Below are 13588 nucleotides of genomic sequence, written 5' to 3'. Positions count from 1 at the left end.
AAGCAATCCAAAATACAGGACTTCAAAGTACTACATATATCTGTAACTATCCTCTGCTGAGAGACAGTTTTATGCCCCTGGGTACTTGAGCTCATGACCTGCAGCTATGGAGTTTTCTTGAACCCACCATATTTGGATTATTTGTAAAACATGTCAGTGAGTGATATGAAGAACCTTCCCTGTGGTGATGGAGATGTTCATGATCAGATCCATTGTCGCAGGATCAAACCTTTCAGGACAATGCCCAGTGAACTAAATTATAACTGTTATATTATATATGTCAGGATAGATGTATTGTACATTGAAAGGCTATTAAATCATGAGGGAAAGTGCATCATAAAAACAATAAAGCACATTCCAGTTGTATATAGAGTAGCTTCTTCTCTTCTGAAGGGTAAAGGGTTAGAAGGAGGACTGTGGTTCATTACTGTCGTCTGGCAGCAATGTGGGTTAGTCGTTTACAAGGTCATGAATGTGAGACTCTGGGGTTATGAGAATAACCCTAGTCCTCTAATGTGAAGAATGTATATCATATTCAACATACAGGTGCTAAAATTGATATGCTGTTCCAGGTACTTTTTGTAGTTTGAGTTTATACTTAGCTTTTGGTGACAAAGCAAGGTGTTTGGGCATAGACCCGGTTACTCAGTGTCACAGTGAAAGACCTGTAGTTATTTTAAACAAGATTTTATCTCACCCATAAAAAAACAGGAGAGCGCTGCCTTCTTAAACACATCCCAGCATGTGGGCTTTGAAAAGGCTACAGATCAGATTTCGCTATGTCTGTCCTGACCCTAAACATTATAATACAAAAGGTAAAACCTAACTCTGGGTCGGCGTTTTAGGGTACCCTCTTCGAGTGAGGTTAGACAGCCCCACTCTTTTACTCCAGCTTTAACAATCACAACTTTGTCTGGACTTGCAACAATATGGCAGCTGTCTTCCCTCAGGCTCCTACTCTCTCACTCATTGATTGCTTGAATAAAACAATTAATCACCAGTCAGTCAACTTTGCACTATGATCTATAAGAATATCAAATGACTTAAAGCAGTATTTCACGTTTTTTTTTCCACCCAAAGATTTAATCATTTTTGCTCTGTTCTCATGTAAGAGGAGAGGCTAAACATGATAGCTCAGTTACTGATTTGGGCTGAGTTACTCAGATCAATAATACACCACCCACTTGGTGATTTGCCACTAGAAGTGATGGATGAATTCTTTGGTATTCAACTCTTCCAGAACATACCAGGTTCCTCCCTGGCGGATGAAATGAAGCTGTTCAAAACATTCTTTGACAACTGGATAGTAAAAGCTTACAGGAGAATATTCTCAAGAGCATATTTATAAACTATTTATAGCAGTACACTTCCTTATAAGACTTGCCATAACAGTCATTATGTTCTCTTACCTCCAACACTGATATGAAGTCCAGGAGGTCTTCATATCAGTGAAGATTATAATGACTGAATTCAGCATTTCAATACCAGAGATCATTTACTACAAAGGAACAATTAAGCAATTAAGTGACAAAATAAATTCAAAACCTGTTTCTGAAAACATGCCACTCCATATATATATATATATATATATATATATATATATATATATATATATATATATTGCTATGAGAAATCATTTTTTGGTATTATGAACGAGTAGATATTTTTTTCAATTCTACATTTCTGTCATTTCTTTTATAGGCTCAGCTCCTACACATTAGTGTGTTGTTCAAATGCAGTGAGAACTTTACTGGAAATTACAAGGATTTCATTCTTTGAAAAACAAAGAAAGTTGCACTTCACCCTGAAGTCTACCTTTCAGAGCTTTCAATGATGTTTAGATATGGTCATTGAGGAGGCCATGGAAATTTCAAGACTTCAACGTGGTGTTCCTGAAACTACTTTAGAACCTGTTTTACCAACTCTTAAAATTTGGAAACATATTTTTGGAAATTTTGCATCATACAATGCGTATGCTAACCTGAACTGGCTTGGTATTATTTGCCAAATACAACCATGCAGTGTAACAGTTAAATACAATGACTCCCATGACATCACTGCCCATACCATAACACATCCACCACCACTTATTGATTGAGGATCTCCTTCAGCCTTCTCCACACATAAACATATCTAGATGGAGGAAAAAGAATACATCTCAGCTGACCATTTCATGTTCTTCCACTGCTCAGCAGAGGGTTATATCACAGAGCAGATTGTAAGAGAGAAGAATTTGAAAATGAATTGCTAATTATTACGCTACTGTATTGAGGTGTACTTGGTTTATTGTGCTTATCACCGAACTTTTACTTTGTGGTTAATTGTGCGGTGGCCATTTAAATCCTACAGTGTTCATGCAAATATGGCATCTCATTTAATTTTGTTCACTGATGTGTTTGGATGAGCACATGGCATCAGGAGCTATAACACTCTTTCAGCTGTCTCATGTACTCAATTGGGGTTTTTTTGGGCAACCACCATAAGCTCAGTTTCTATATTCCACAAGGATGTATCACTATATACCTCTTTCTACTTTGTGTGTTTTACATTGTTGCTCACCACCTTTTTACCCATCTACATGAAAACTACGACAAAAGTAAGTAACATGTTGAAACCTTCCCTTATCTTTATGTTGTGGGATGTGGCTTATGATCTGGGAAACTTCAATGGAACAATATAACATAGCCTTTCACGGTTGGCCAGATCACATGAGCCAAAGGTCAAAAAAACGTCCTATAGGAGGAGGGTTGAGAAACATTCCTAATGGACAATCTTTCCTTTTTTCTCTTCCCTAACTGAATTTTCCTTTCTTTGCAGCATGCTGTTTTGATAGCATACACCACTTTTGAAACAGTTTCCTTTCACACGACATAAGTTTGTCATTTTCACACAACTAACATTCATCTAATTTCAACTCTTTTGAAAGGGTCATGCTGCTTTTGTTTCAATATCATGATCTTGTTAAACTATTAATTTCAAAGTTTTCCATAGCAGATACACATAAGCAATTGTTATTGCAATTAGGTCAAAACAAAGGTACAGAATCCTTTTGTATTTGCATTACTTTGTCTAGTCACATTATGCTTACAGCATTTAAATGCAGAGATCTCTGGGACTCTATAGCAGATCTGACTGAAATATATCTGACTGTCAGCCACCTGGTGGAAGAAAAACATATTCCCATAGTCTTATGACATGCAATATAAAATGAACCAACAGAGGGCACCCAATACTACACTCCTAGATTTTGTAAAAAAAAAAAAAAAAAAAAAACCAAAGCAAATACAGTATTATGGTTTTATGGTTTTAATGGACAACAATACTCTTTAAACACCATAAAAATATTTTACAAAAAAAAAAAAAAAAAAAGTCTCACATCCAACAGAAATGCCTAAATAAACACAAAAAAAGTAAGAGAGAGAAGAATGAGGAGGAACGGATTAATATTAAATCGCTACTAATTGCTTGTTGTCACCTCAAAGGGGTAATACTGTGGGAAATCATGGATGATTTTCAAAGCTTCATTGTACAGCTGCAAATCTGAGAAAAAAATGAGGAAAGATAAAAGTATATGAGATGATGAACCATAAGACAATTCCGTGCATTCTGTCAAAGGGATCAAAATGTGTGATATACCGACCAAAGGCAATTCCTTTTTCCTCTCTGAAGGCATTGTATGCTGAAGCCATGATTGTTCCTTTGTTGGACACCATGCCAATAACCTCAACAATTCCACTCAACTCTTCGTCAAGCTAGGGAAAAGCACAGCAACTTTTTAAATATGGAAACAGTAACATAGAGCAGACTGCATTTCAAACTGAGAATCCTCATGCATAGTGCATTCTAGTCCAGGGCTATACTTATTTTTTGACTGAGGAAAAAGAAAAAAAAATCCAGATATCCAAGTTAGAATGTGAAAAGCTGAAACTCACTGGTTCGTGAAGTTCTACGGAGGCCATCTTCTCATCTCCATCTAGGAGTGTGAAAGATTTTCCTGTTGGGTGGACCTGTCAATGTAGAAGCAAAAGATACATGTGACAAAGCGAGAGAACGCGCGAGCGAGAGTGTGTGATAACTATATTGCGACCATGTTCTGTGATCGTTAATCAAAGTTACTGCCATTGTTGGTTATCACATAGGCACAAGCGGACTTAACACAGCGAATACTCTTTTAAAAGCTCGGCTAGAATGAGTTAGCGAGCCGAGATATGTGTGTGTTTCAATCTGGAACCATACGAGCGTCACACAAGTTAACTAAGAAGAATTTTGGAGAACTCTTACCCTGTCCACACGCCCAACAAAACAAACTGCCTTGCTCACATTTTGGGGTAGCATGGAGGCATTAACTCTGGTTTTTGGAGACTCAAAAACACCTGTCATTTTTAAAAATTTCTTCTCTCCGAGATTGTGTGAAGAACCCGCGAAAATGAAGTCTTTGATTCTGACGTATTTCCGCTGTGTACGTGCGAAAGATAACCTCCCTAGTAAAACAGCTGCTTTGCCTACACAGTTCCTAAGATTGTAATGAAGGCTTCTGTGACTAGTTTAACTGCTGTTTAGAATGCTAATACTCAAAGACAATATTGCACACCTAACACACTGTCAGTGACATTTGACATGAGAAAGCCCAGAAAGTAGGTCTAAATGGCCTGAATTAGAATACAGGAGAACTACACTGCAACTACACCGTATAAAAGCAGGATAATCAACCAGATAGATCAGTGTTGTATCTACCTTTTTACGCAGATCTGACCGTTTTTCCATGCCTTCAACAAGACTTAACGTCATGATTAGTTCAGGGGTTGTTACAATATTATGCCTGAAAGGACTTGTATGCGGAACGGCGAAATTCGAACACCCTCGTTTCCACTCGGACCATAGAATTTACGACTTCATAACAAGAAACAGTAAACACAGCGACGCACGTCCTGGCTAGCTGAATTAGCAGAGTAGCTAACCTGCTAGCTGTTGTATTGGCCCAGAAAACTGGTAACAAGTTATACTTGTAGGTCATTATTATTAGTAAGGGTAAGAAAATTACTGATGAGTTCAACGAACTTCATATTAACGAAATCTAGTGGCAAGTTTTATTTTTCTAAGTAGCTTAAGGGAACATTTTGCTAGTTGTGCTGACATCAGCTGCACATCTGGCAAACTTAACTATAGTGGAGTTAATTTGTAACTTCGCAATTTAAGGCCTGGCTGTGAAACATATTAGTGACTTTTCGTAATTAACTTTGGAAGAATGTTGCTGACAAAGAAGAGTATTGTAACTAACCGCTGCTATTCTGTTGTTTGTTCAGTCACTGGTAAATAATATGTTATTAACTAACTACTGTTTATCATTTATATGTCAAGTGAGCCGAAATGTTTAATTTTCTCGGACTTCGGAAAGACTCATCGAAGAAGTCACAGTCTGAGAAGGAAGCAGATGGATTCGTTATTATCGGTGAGGAAGTATGTTTATTCTCTTTAAAGCTGGTTTATATTTTGTCAATGAATAGACCTTTCGTAAGCCAGTCACCTGATCGTTCAGACGAAACGAAAGTAGGTTGAGATGTTGCACCCTAGGGAATTGCCACATTAAAAGCCATTCATTCGTAATGATTTGTAACAACGCGCGTGACACACTTTAAAATTGGTGATGAAAGATAAATGATATAATCTGGCATGCCCACATAATCCACGAGAACAAAGCACTTTTGTTAGTGCTGACCGTTTTTTTCCCCTCTTAATGCAGCTTTCCTATTGCACTCTTTAATTTCACTGAGGTTAGCACTGTGTTGTGTCTTTTTGAGGTGGTCATGGCAAAGAAGCACTGAATTTCACTGACTATCTGCATTGTATGATTGGACCTCACATTCAGATGTTACAGCTCCTACCTGATTAACACCAACTTACCATAAGAGGGCAACACTGTAATGAGTTTGATAGAGTTTTGGGAGGGGAAACACCATATTACTGCAATGAATTCTTTGCATCAGATTTTTGTATTGAAGTATTCTTAGAACATGGAAAGCCAACATATGACCTCAACCCCAGTTACTTTGTACTGGCAGAGGCATGGTTTGCATAATTATTACTGTACTGTAACTGAAATGATAGTTTGCTTGATTAATGTGCCAGACATCTATTGACAAATCTATTCAGTGTAAAAGTTAATACTTCTGGTTTAAATGGCCAGGGTAAATCTACACCTCTCAAATCCATAGTAAGCGTCTTCTTAAAATAATGAAAATTTTGCTACAGACTCTTCCCCCGACTCCCTCTCTCCTTCCTCTGCTGTCCCCCTGTCTAATGAGCGACTGGTATCATTTTCTTTTCATCCTGTGAGTTGAGTCTAGTCTGCTGCTTGTAGAGTAGATACAGATGGTCTGGGGCTTGTATGTATGTCTTGGCTTCACACGCCACTTTGTAGCTAGCGATTTCCTCCCATATGAAGGCTTTGGACCTGGAATGAGTCCAGAGGTATTCATTGTAAGCTCTGCATACTTAACAATACAGCACTTTGGTCTCCTTTTTCAAATAAGTGTTACAGTAATAGCGATATTACTGTTAGCTGTTCTGGTTGTTGAGGTTGTTGATGTTATTGTATCACAGATGGCTTAGTAATTGCTTTGGTTAATAAAGTGAGAAAGAGCGGCACTAATGTAGTAATGATTTCACCCATGACAATACGCATCTCTCAAAGGTGACATCATCTAACAAGGTCAGATCCGGTTAGAATAATTCCTCTCTTGTGGAAACACTGGAAAGTTATGACACAATGTTCTCAGCCTATGTCCTAGTGTAATATTCAGTGTGAAATCTGTGTAGCAAAGAGGTAGCGACTTTAAATTCCCTTAGCATTTTTTTTTTCTCCGTTAGAAACGTCACAAGGTTTAAGGAGCGATTGCAAATTGAATTTGTCAACTGCAGATGTCTTTAATGTCCGACGGAGTATTCTCATATCCTTGTTTCATTTAGGGCATAACCGTCACAAGTGACAGTTAAACTGACCTCAGGGGCTTGTTTCCAGTGTCAAGTGGAGTCCAAGACTCCTCCTGTGAGCAGAGACAGGGTCTAGGGAAGGGGACAGGCTTAGGCTGTGGGAGCTAGCAAACGGAAAATTGCTACGGGATGGAGGAGGAGGAGGAGGAGGAGGAGGTCTGTTGGGATGTTTCTCCAAGGCTCTGTACGCCATTCACATATGGTCGTTAAAACAGTCCGAAACGTGCTCTCCCTGGAAAATGGGGAACGAGGAGAGGAAATATCTATTTTAGATTATATGAAAAGTTCATAACAATTATGGAATATGAAAGAATGAGCCTGATGATGTTTACAGAATGGAACAATCCCCCCCCCACCCACCCACCCCCAGGCCACTGATTGGTGTCAATTGAATGTTCAGTTTAAAATTCCTCTAATTTTGGCAAGAATGTGAGAAGTTGTGCCAGGTCTTACATGATCCTTTATCATCCACATATGATTTATAAGGAAACACTTGATTCACTCCCTTGTATAATCCCTGAATAGGATACTCTGTGTGGCTAAAAAGTTGTTTTTCATACAGAAATGTTGTATTGAAATGAATTGTCAATTAGACTTATACAGTCAGTGGCATAGCCACGACATGTTTGTGCTTTATTTTTTTTCCATACATCTCACTCCATTGTGAAGAGAAATGAGTGAGGATTAGGGGTATTATTTCCCAGTTTAACTGGGTAATGGTCCACAGACAGACTGGTGTTGGGAGCTGAAAAGCAGACTGCGGGGCAGCTGCCTGCCTCAAGAGCATGAACCTTCAGGAACACAAAGCACTGCTGATGTCATCAGCAGCTGTACCTCTTCTGGGGTTTCACCTCTTTCTTTCTTTCTTTCTTTCTTTCTTTCTTTCTTTCTTTCTTTCTTTCTTTCTTTCTTTCTGCCTGTCTCTATGTCCGCCTGTCTGGTCTGTCTCTCTCTCTCTCTCTCTCTCTCTCCTCTCTCTCTTTCTGTTTATGTGCCTTTTTTCATACTCTTCAGAGCTAGTAGACAAAGATTGTCTCTCTTTTTTTTCTGCCTTACTTGGCTACCACACAAGAGGATGTACTGTAGTCCAAATGTCTCCTGAGACTTGAGTATTTGTGTCTTAAGTATGAGAGGGTCTGGTACTCCCCTGGTGCGCGCTATGCACTTTGACTCCTTTCTCCTTTTCTTCTCCCTCAAAATGTGGCTGGATGTTTAAATGTTTTTAAGAAAAAGATGTGGGCTGTTGCTTTGATTGTACTCCGGTGGTTTACTTTGTCGCATTCTTTGTGTGGTAATTACTCAGAACAAAACAAAGACAGTGTACACATTTTTTTATTATTGTTTTTCTTTTAAACCAGCCACAAAATAAACGCGGAGGAGCTTTGTTACAAACTGTGATGTAACACGGCATTGCTAGAACACGTTGAGACAGCTTGCTCAACCTCTTTCCCTGACTTCAGTCCTCCCCGTTGTTGATCCGTAGCTCATTTAAGCAGGGTTAAGTGGATCAGAGTATGATCCCAACTCGAACCTTGAACTCATTTCACGTCTCAACCCCTATATTTACTTAAAAAAAAAAAACTTCATCAAAGAGTGAAAAGGGGAAACTATCCAGATCCTATTGGCCGATATCCAGCATAGAAAGAGGAAGTCTTTTGACATATGCTGATGTTAACTGTCTTGTTTTAAAATATTAATAGCCAGACTACACGTCGTACACCCAAAGTTATACTTATATTTTTGTGCATTAAATGGGTTATCCCTGACTTGCCTGAAGGGTTTACTGAACGGGAGAGGATAAACTTTGGCACGCAAGCGAACAGGCAGGGATGCTGTGTGTTTTCTGTGGTACGGCTCAAGAGTCAAGACTAAGCGGAATTTGCTGACGGTACATGAAGGAGAGAATATAAGCTTGCTTTACATTGCATTATTCATCCGTGGTTCAAATGCACTTCTGTACAGGAAAGCACTTCTCTTGCTCTTTGCATTTGTACTCAGTTCCGATGTTTGTAACATGCTGCAGAAGCGCGCAAAGGTTAAAATGCGAGGTCATTCATAGCAGCCGTATAAACAGTTTAGAATAAAACAAAACTGATGTCAAGTGTCTTGAAAGTCAGGGTAGTGAGTCGAGTATTCATGACACATTAAGATCGGTCAGTCTTTTATTTACCATTTGAATCTGTCACCGTCTTGACCAAAATATCAGTGTGAGGACTGTGAGCTGGAATTCTCGTTGGTTTTGTCAGTTATTAAGCAAATGCAACGAGGGCAATAACCTTAGAAGCGCTGTCAGGTTTCATCATTTACCTCTGAGCTCAATCGGATTCTCTGTGGAAGACACTTGGATGGCGTTTCAAACCGATGGTGTTTTTGGCCCAGGTTTGCTACCATGGACACCAGCCTCTCCCACAGAGAGTCATTTGTGGAGACGTGTTGTGGTGAGATCAAAAGCAGTGAGCTCAGCGATAATAACTCCATACTGAATAGTAAGAGGAGGAGGAGGAGGCCTAGTGTGTGAAGGCCCCAGAGGAGAGCAGATGCCCGGTCTTTGTGAAAACAGAGCACCCTTTGAATAAAGAGACCCAGCTGTTTCAAACCAGCACCCATTATGCTTAAACTATCACAATTGAGAGATTAAACTTTTTTTTTTTTTTTTTTTTTTAAAGAATTTTATTCAAATTCATACAGTTGTTGCACTTATGTTCCAAGCACGGATCAATATGAGCAGTACATTCTGAGAGTTTTTAAATGTGTCTCCCCAACAGAACTGCATGTAATTATAAAAGCTTTGTTGAGTATACAAAGCCCAATGCCAAAATGCAACAAGACACAAGAGTCAGGCATTCTGTAGTTTGGTTTTCACCAGTTTTTCACCACTCTTCTGGTGGACACTTGGCAGCTTATAAAGTACTTAAATCTTTTGGTGGGAAAAAGGAGACTTATTTGTTGCTGTTCCACTTGTAATTAGTTATCCCTCTGACAACACGGTGTATGTGGAAGGCAGGCATTGTCAAGAGACATGCATCAAGGGAGACGTTTTGCATTACTTTGTGAGGTGCCAGAGAGAATTGTGTTACTAAGTCCCTAGGAGAATTAATGCTTTCTAATCCATTAATGTGATTTGAAAATCACTGTTTAAATCACGGACAATCGACATTGTCGACTGGGTTTCTCTAGATTAAATTAATCAGTTTACTCCTGAAACTGTAATTCCGATGTGGTTTCGTGTAGAGACGCAGGCTCACAAAAAATTTGTTTAGAAACTCTGCGTCGCATCGATGATAGATGCAACCTTGCCTGCTCTCTGTTTTCAATAGCAGAATTGAACATGTCTGTTTTCTGTTTATCTTTTCAGGGGAGACTGCTGAGGAGCGGAAACACAAAGTCAACAGCGCCAGCACTGTACAGCCAGCAACCAATGTTATTGTACAACCAGCAAAGGTGATTTGTCCTATATCATCTCCATTACAGAATTAGACTTTCAAAGTCATTAACAGTCACGTCATCGTAAAAAAAAAAAAATCTGAGCAATTCCAAGAGAAAACAATAAAGAGAAAACGATAAACATTTATCACAACTGTCTCATGTTATATAATATATGAATGAGCAGTTTGTTGTACATCCGATTACTCATGTCTTTAAGCTACCTCAAGTGCCTTCTCCATATGTTACCATGCAGATAGTTCCTCGAAGCACAACTGTGTTAGGCTTAGTCACTCTGGAGAATTAGAGAGAGAGAGAGAGAGAGAGACAGAGAGAGAGAGAGGGGTCCTGTTGGCCCGTGCTGCACTCTCACTGCTGTGTGTATGACAGGTGCAGACTGGTTGTGCTGGACCCACTGGCCAACACATGCCACTGCCATTCACCACGCTGCTTTCCAGCCCTGACTGAGGCCATATGGCTAATGAAAGAAGCCCAATCACATGTTTTTATTTGATACGGCCTTGATCCTTCTACTGTTAATTATAAGGGTTTAAGCATTGACAATATGTGAAGTAGCAGCTGTCTATATATGTGTGTGCGTGCGTGTGTGCGTGTGTGTGTGTCTGTGAGAGAGAGCTTTGTGCGGTAACAGGGTGCTGAGTAAACTCAAAAGATTGCCGCACCCTGTTCAACATTTGCTGTGCACTTGGAGCAAGAGGAAGCCAGAGTGGGGGGAAAAAAAGTCTCAATCCTCCACTGGCTCGAGGAAGGGCAAAATTCACCTTGCCTACACTTCTCACCAGCTGTATAAATAACCAACTGGCGAATGTTAACACTGACCGCTGACCTGCATTAGCTCACCTTTGAAGCATGTGGATTATGTAATGTCATATCAGCAGGGACTTAATGAATGTAATCTTCAGCGTACTTTAAGAATGGGTGAAAGAGAAAACTTTAGTATGTTGCTCATTAACGGGATAATACTTGGGAAGATGGACAACACACTGTACATTTGTTTAGCTTAAGATTCTTCTGCGGTTTGTTCCCAAAGGAATAGTGTGCCTCCTTTAATTTCAGAGGAATAAACATTTCTTGAAACAACATCTCTGCTGCATTTAGTAACACATTTGACCTCAGTCCCATTCCAGGGAAAGCCAGTGTCCTCAATTTGTCATTTGTCCTGTGGTGTATATTGTTGGCACTTCATGTCCATACACAACATGAGCTTTGTTTCCCTTCAGGACCATTCGAAATTACTAACCAGTCATTCTGGATGAGGGACAGTGCACTCTTCTTCACTACAGTAGCATGATTCAATGTATTTGACTTTAATATGTGTTCTTTTTCTGTCTCAAATTCAAACACAGCTTTTTGGATGGAAATTTAAAAAAAAAAACCCAAAAAAAAAACCACACAAACCTTTTCATGGAAGTCTCAGTAGTAATAAAGCAGTTTGTGAAGCTCTGTTCAATGGTTCGACTGTTCAACAATGCAAAGAAACAGCTGTAAAAGTGGAAGAGTTTCTGGTTGTGTTTAGTGGTATTATTTAGCTGCTAACATTTGTAACATTGGGGACAGCACCCAGCAACTTCCTTCCTTAGGATGTTGCAGGGCTGCAAAGACAGGGCCTATGCAATGAAACCTCATCCACTTCAAACATAATTTCCACTGTTAGCAGTCAAAGGGCAAATTGCCAGAAACTCCTCACGTCTGTATTTATTTTTTTTTATAGGCTGATTACAGTACGTTGTCTCAAAGTACGTCTCCTTCTCGCAAATGTTGTTATTAATCTGATCTTTTAATATGCAAATAGTTGCAGATTAATAGATCACTTTCATGACGACTGGATAGCGAGTTCACTTTAAGTTTCTAATGAATGCTCATGACCCGTGTAACACGTTGTGCAAAAAAACTTTCAGGCTCATATGATCCAAAACTCTTTCCTTCCTTTTTCTCATCCAGTCGTCTAGCGCAAGACAGAGTCTGGCTGTTGAGGCTGCCCAGTCTGCTCCAGTTACCCCAGCTGCTATGCCCCCTCCAGGGGCCCCGAGTGCAGATGTAAGCCTGGCTCTCCCAGAGCTTCTTGGGGACGTTCCCTTCACCTTAGCACCACATATTCTTGCAATGCAAGCAGGGCTGCCGTTCATCCCAGATCTGGTCCTGCCACGAGATATCAATGACAACTTGGCCAATTTCCGGTATGACTTCACTCTAGAGAACTCGGTGCTCTCCAACTCTTGATCCATCGCCTGCTGGTAACGTCAAATCCCTTCTGCGCAGTATCATCTCAGAGTGAAGATGTCTGTCGGCTGTAAATGAAAGATCAATTGTACGGTAGCGATCGACCGAAAACGACCTATGTTTCGTGCTGTAGAGACGTGAATATGCCAAAGGCCGACATTTCAGATGTTTACCAGTTAACTCAGGACAGTACGGCACTCGCTTTGGCTATGTAAGATGACTGTCCCTGCTGTATTTGTGAAACACTTTTATTTATGTCATGTCAGATTAAGAATAGTACTCCTTTTGCTCATCAGTACATTTTGTGCCATGTATCTCCATTTTACGTCACACTTTCAAATCATAGTGCTTTTCCATTACTTTCAAGTTCTGTGTCTTGCACAATTTTGTTGCTCAAGCAGCAACTTGCTGTTGTTCACTTTCTGTAGACTTTGATTTGAGCTCAGAGCTTCAGTATATTCTCCCAGTGTAATTGGCTCTGGGACTGACAAGTTTTTTACAATATACCATGTATAATATGAAATATAGTATAAAAATATGCTTTGTGACAGGATTATGAATACAAGAAATACAAACACTGTCATATTCCTAGAACAATGCACATGAATAAAACTTAAATATGATGTCGAAATGAATGGTGTATGAAATGAAGGGATTTTCGTTTTGTTATGTTTTGATATTTCTGATAAAAGAAACAATAACATTTTGTCATCATTTGGTTAAATGGTGTTATACTTTATGTGTCTTTTAGGACTCAGAAGTTAACTTAGTATCTGTATGACAAACAGAACAGTGATATACACGGTGTGAGATCAGTCCATCTGTTTGTGTGCATGTTTTGGTTCATTGTGTGTGCTGTATCCTTTGGTTTATATGAATTGGTATGCTTGTTTTGATTGAATTTGGTAGAATATTTTGAACTGTAATGGAGGTT

The 13588-nt window shown here is 39.4% G+C and overlaps 2 protein-coding genes across 2 annotated transcripts; one reads left to right on the top strand and one right to left on the bottom strand.

The window, feature by feature from the left end:
• Window positions 1-3436: 3436 nt before the first annotated feature.
• rpa3 (replication protein A3) lies at window positions 3437-4390 on the bottom strand. The gene is made up of 4 exons (XM_030789451.1): window positions 4282-4390; window positions 3933-4007; window positions 3641-3752; window positions 3437-3540 (listed from the first exon to the last, which is right to left on the bottom strand). The coding sequence occupies exons 1-4, from the start codon at window positions 4378-4380 to the stop codon at window positions 3458-3460; spliced, it is 369 nt and encodes a 122-aa protein (XP_030645311.1). The 5' UTR covers window positions 4381-4390; the 3' UTR covers window positions 3437-3457.
• Window positions 4391-4946: 556 nt separating this feature from the next.
• Window positions 4947-13141, top strand: umad1 (UBAP1-MVB12-associated (UMA) domain containing 1). Its single transcript, XM_030789403.1, has 4 exons — window positions 4947-5028; window positions 5359-5449; window positions 10346-10431; window positions 12376-13141. The coding sequence occupies exons 2-4, from the start codon at window positions 5368-5370 to the stop codon at window positions 12652-12654; spliced, it is 447 nt and encodes a 148-aa protein (XP_030645263.1). The 5' UTR covers window positions 4947-5028; window positions 5359-5367; the 3' UTR covers window positions 12655-13141.
• Window positions 13142-13588: the final 447 nt, after the last annotated feature.

This window comes from Chanos chanos, chromosome 12 (assembly GCF_902362185.1).
Source record: "Chanos chanos chromosome 12, fChaCha1.1, whole genome shotgun sequence".
Taxonomy (NCBI): domain Eukaryota; kingdom Metazoa; phylum Chordata; class Actinopteri; order Gonorynchiformes; family Chanidae; genus Chanos; species Chanos chanos.
The sequence above is the reverse complement of the archived record's forward strand: the minus strand, read 5'-3'. Positions and strand labels throughout refer to the sequence as shown.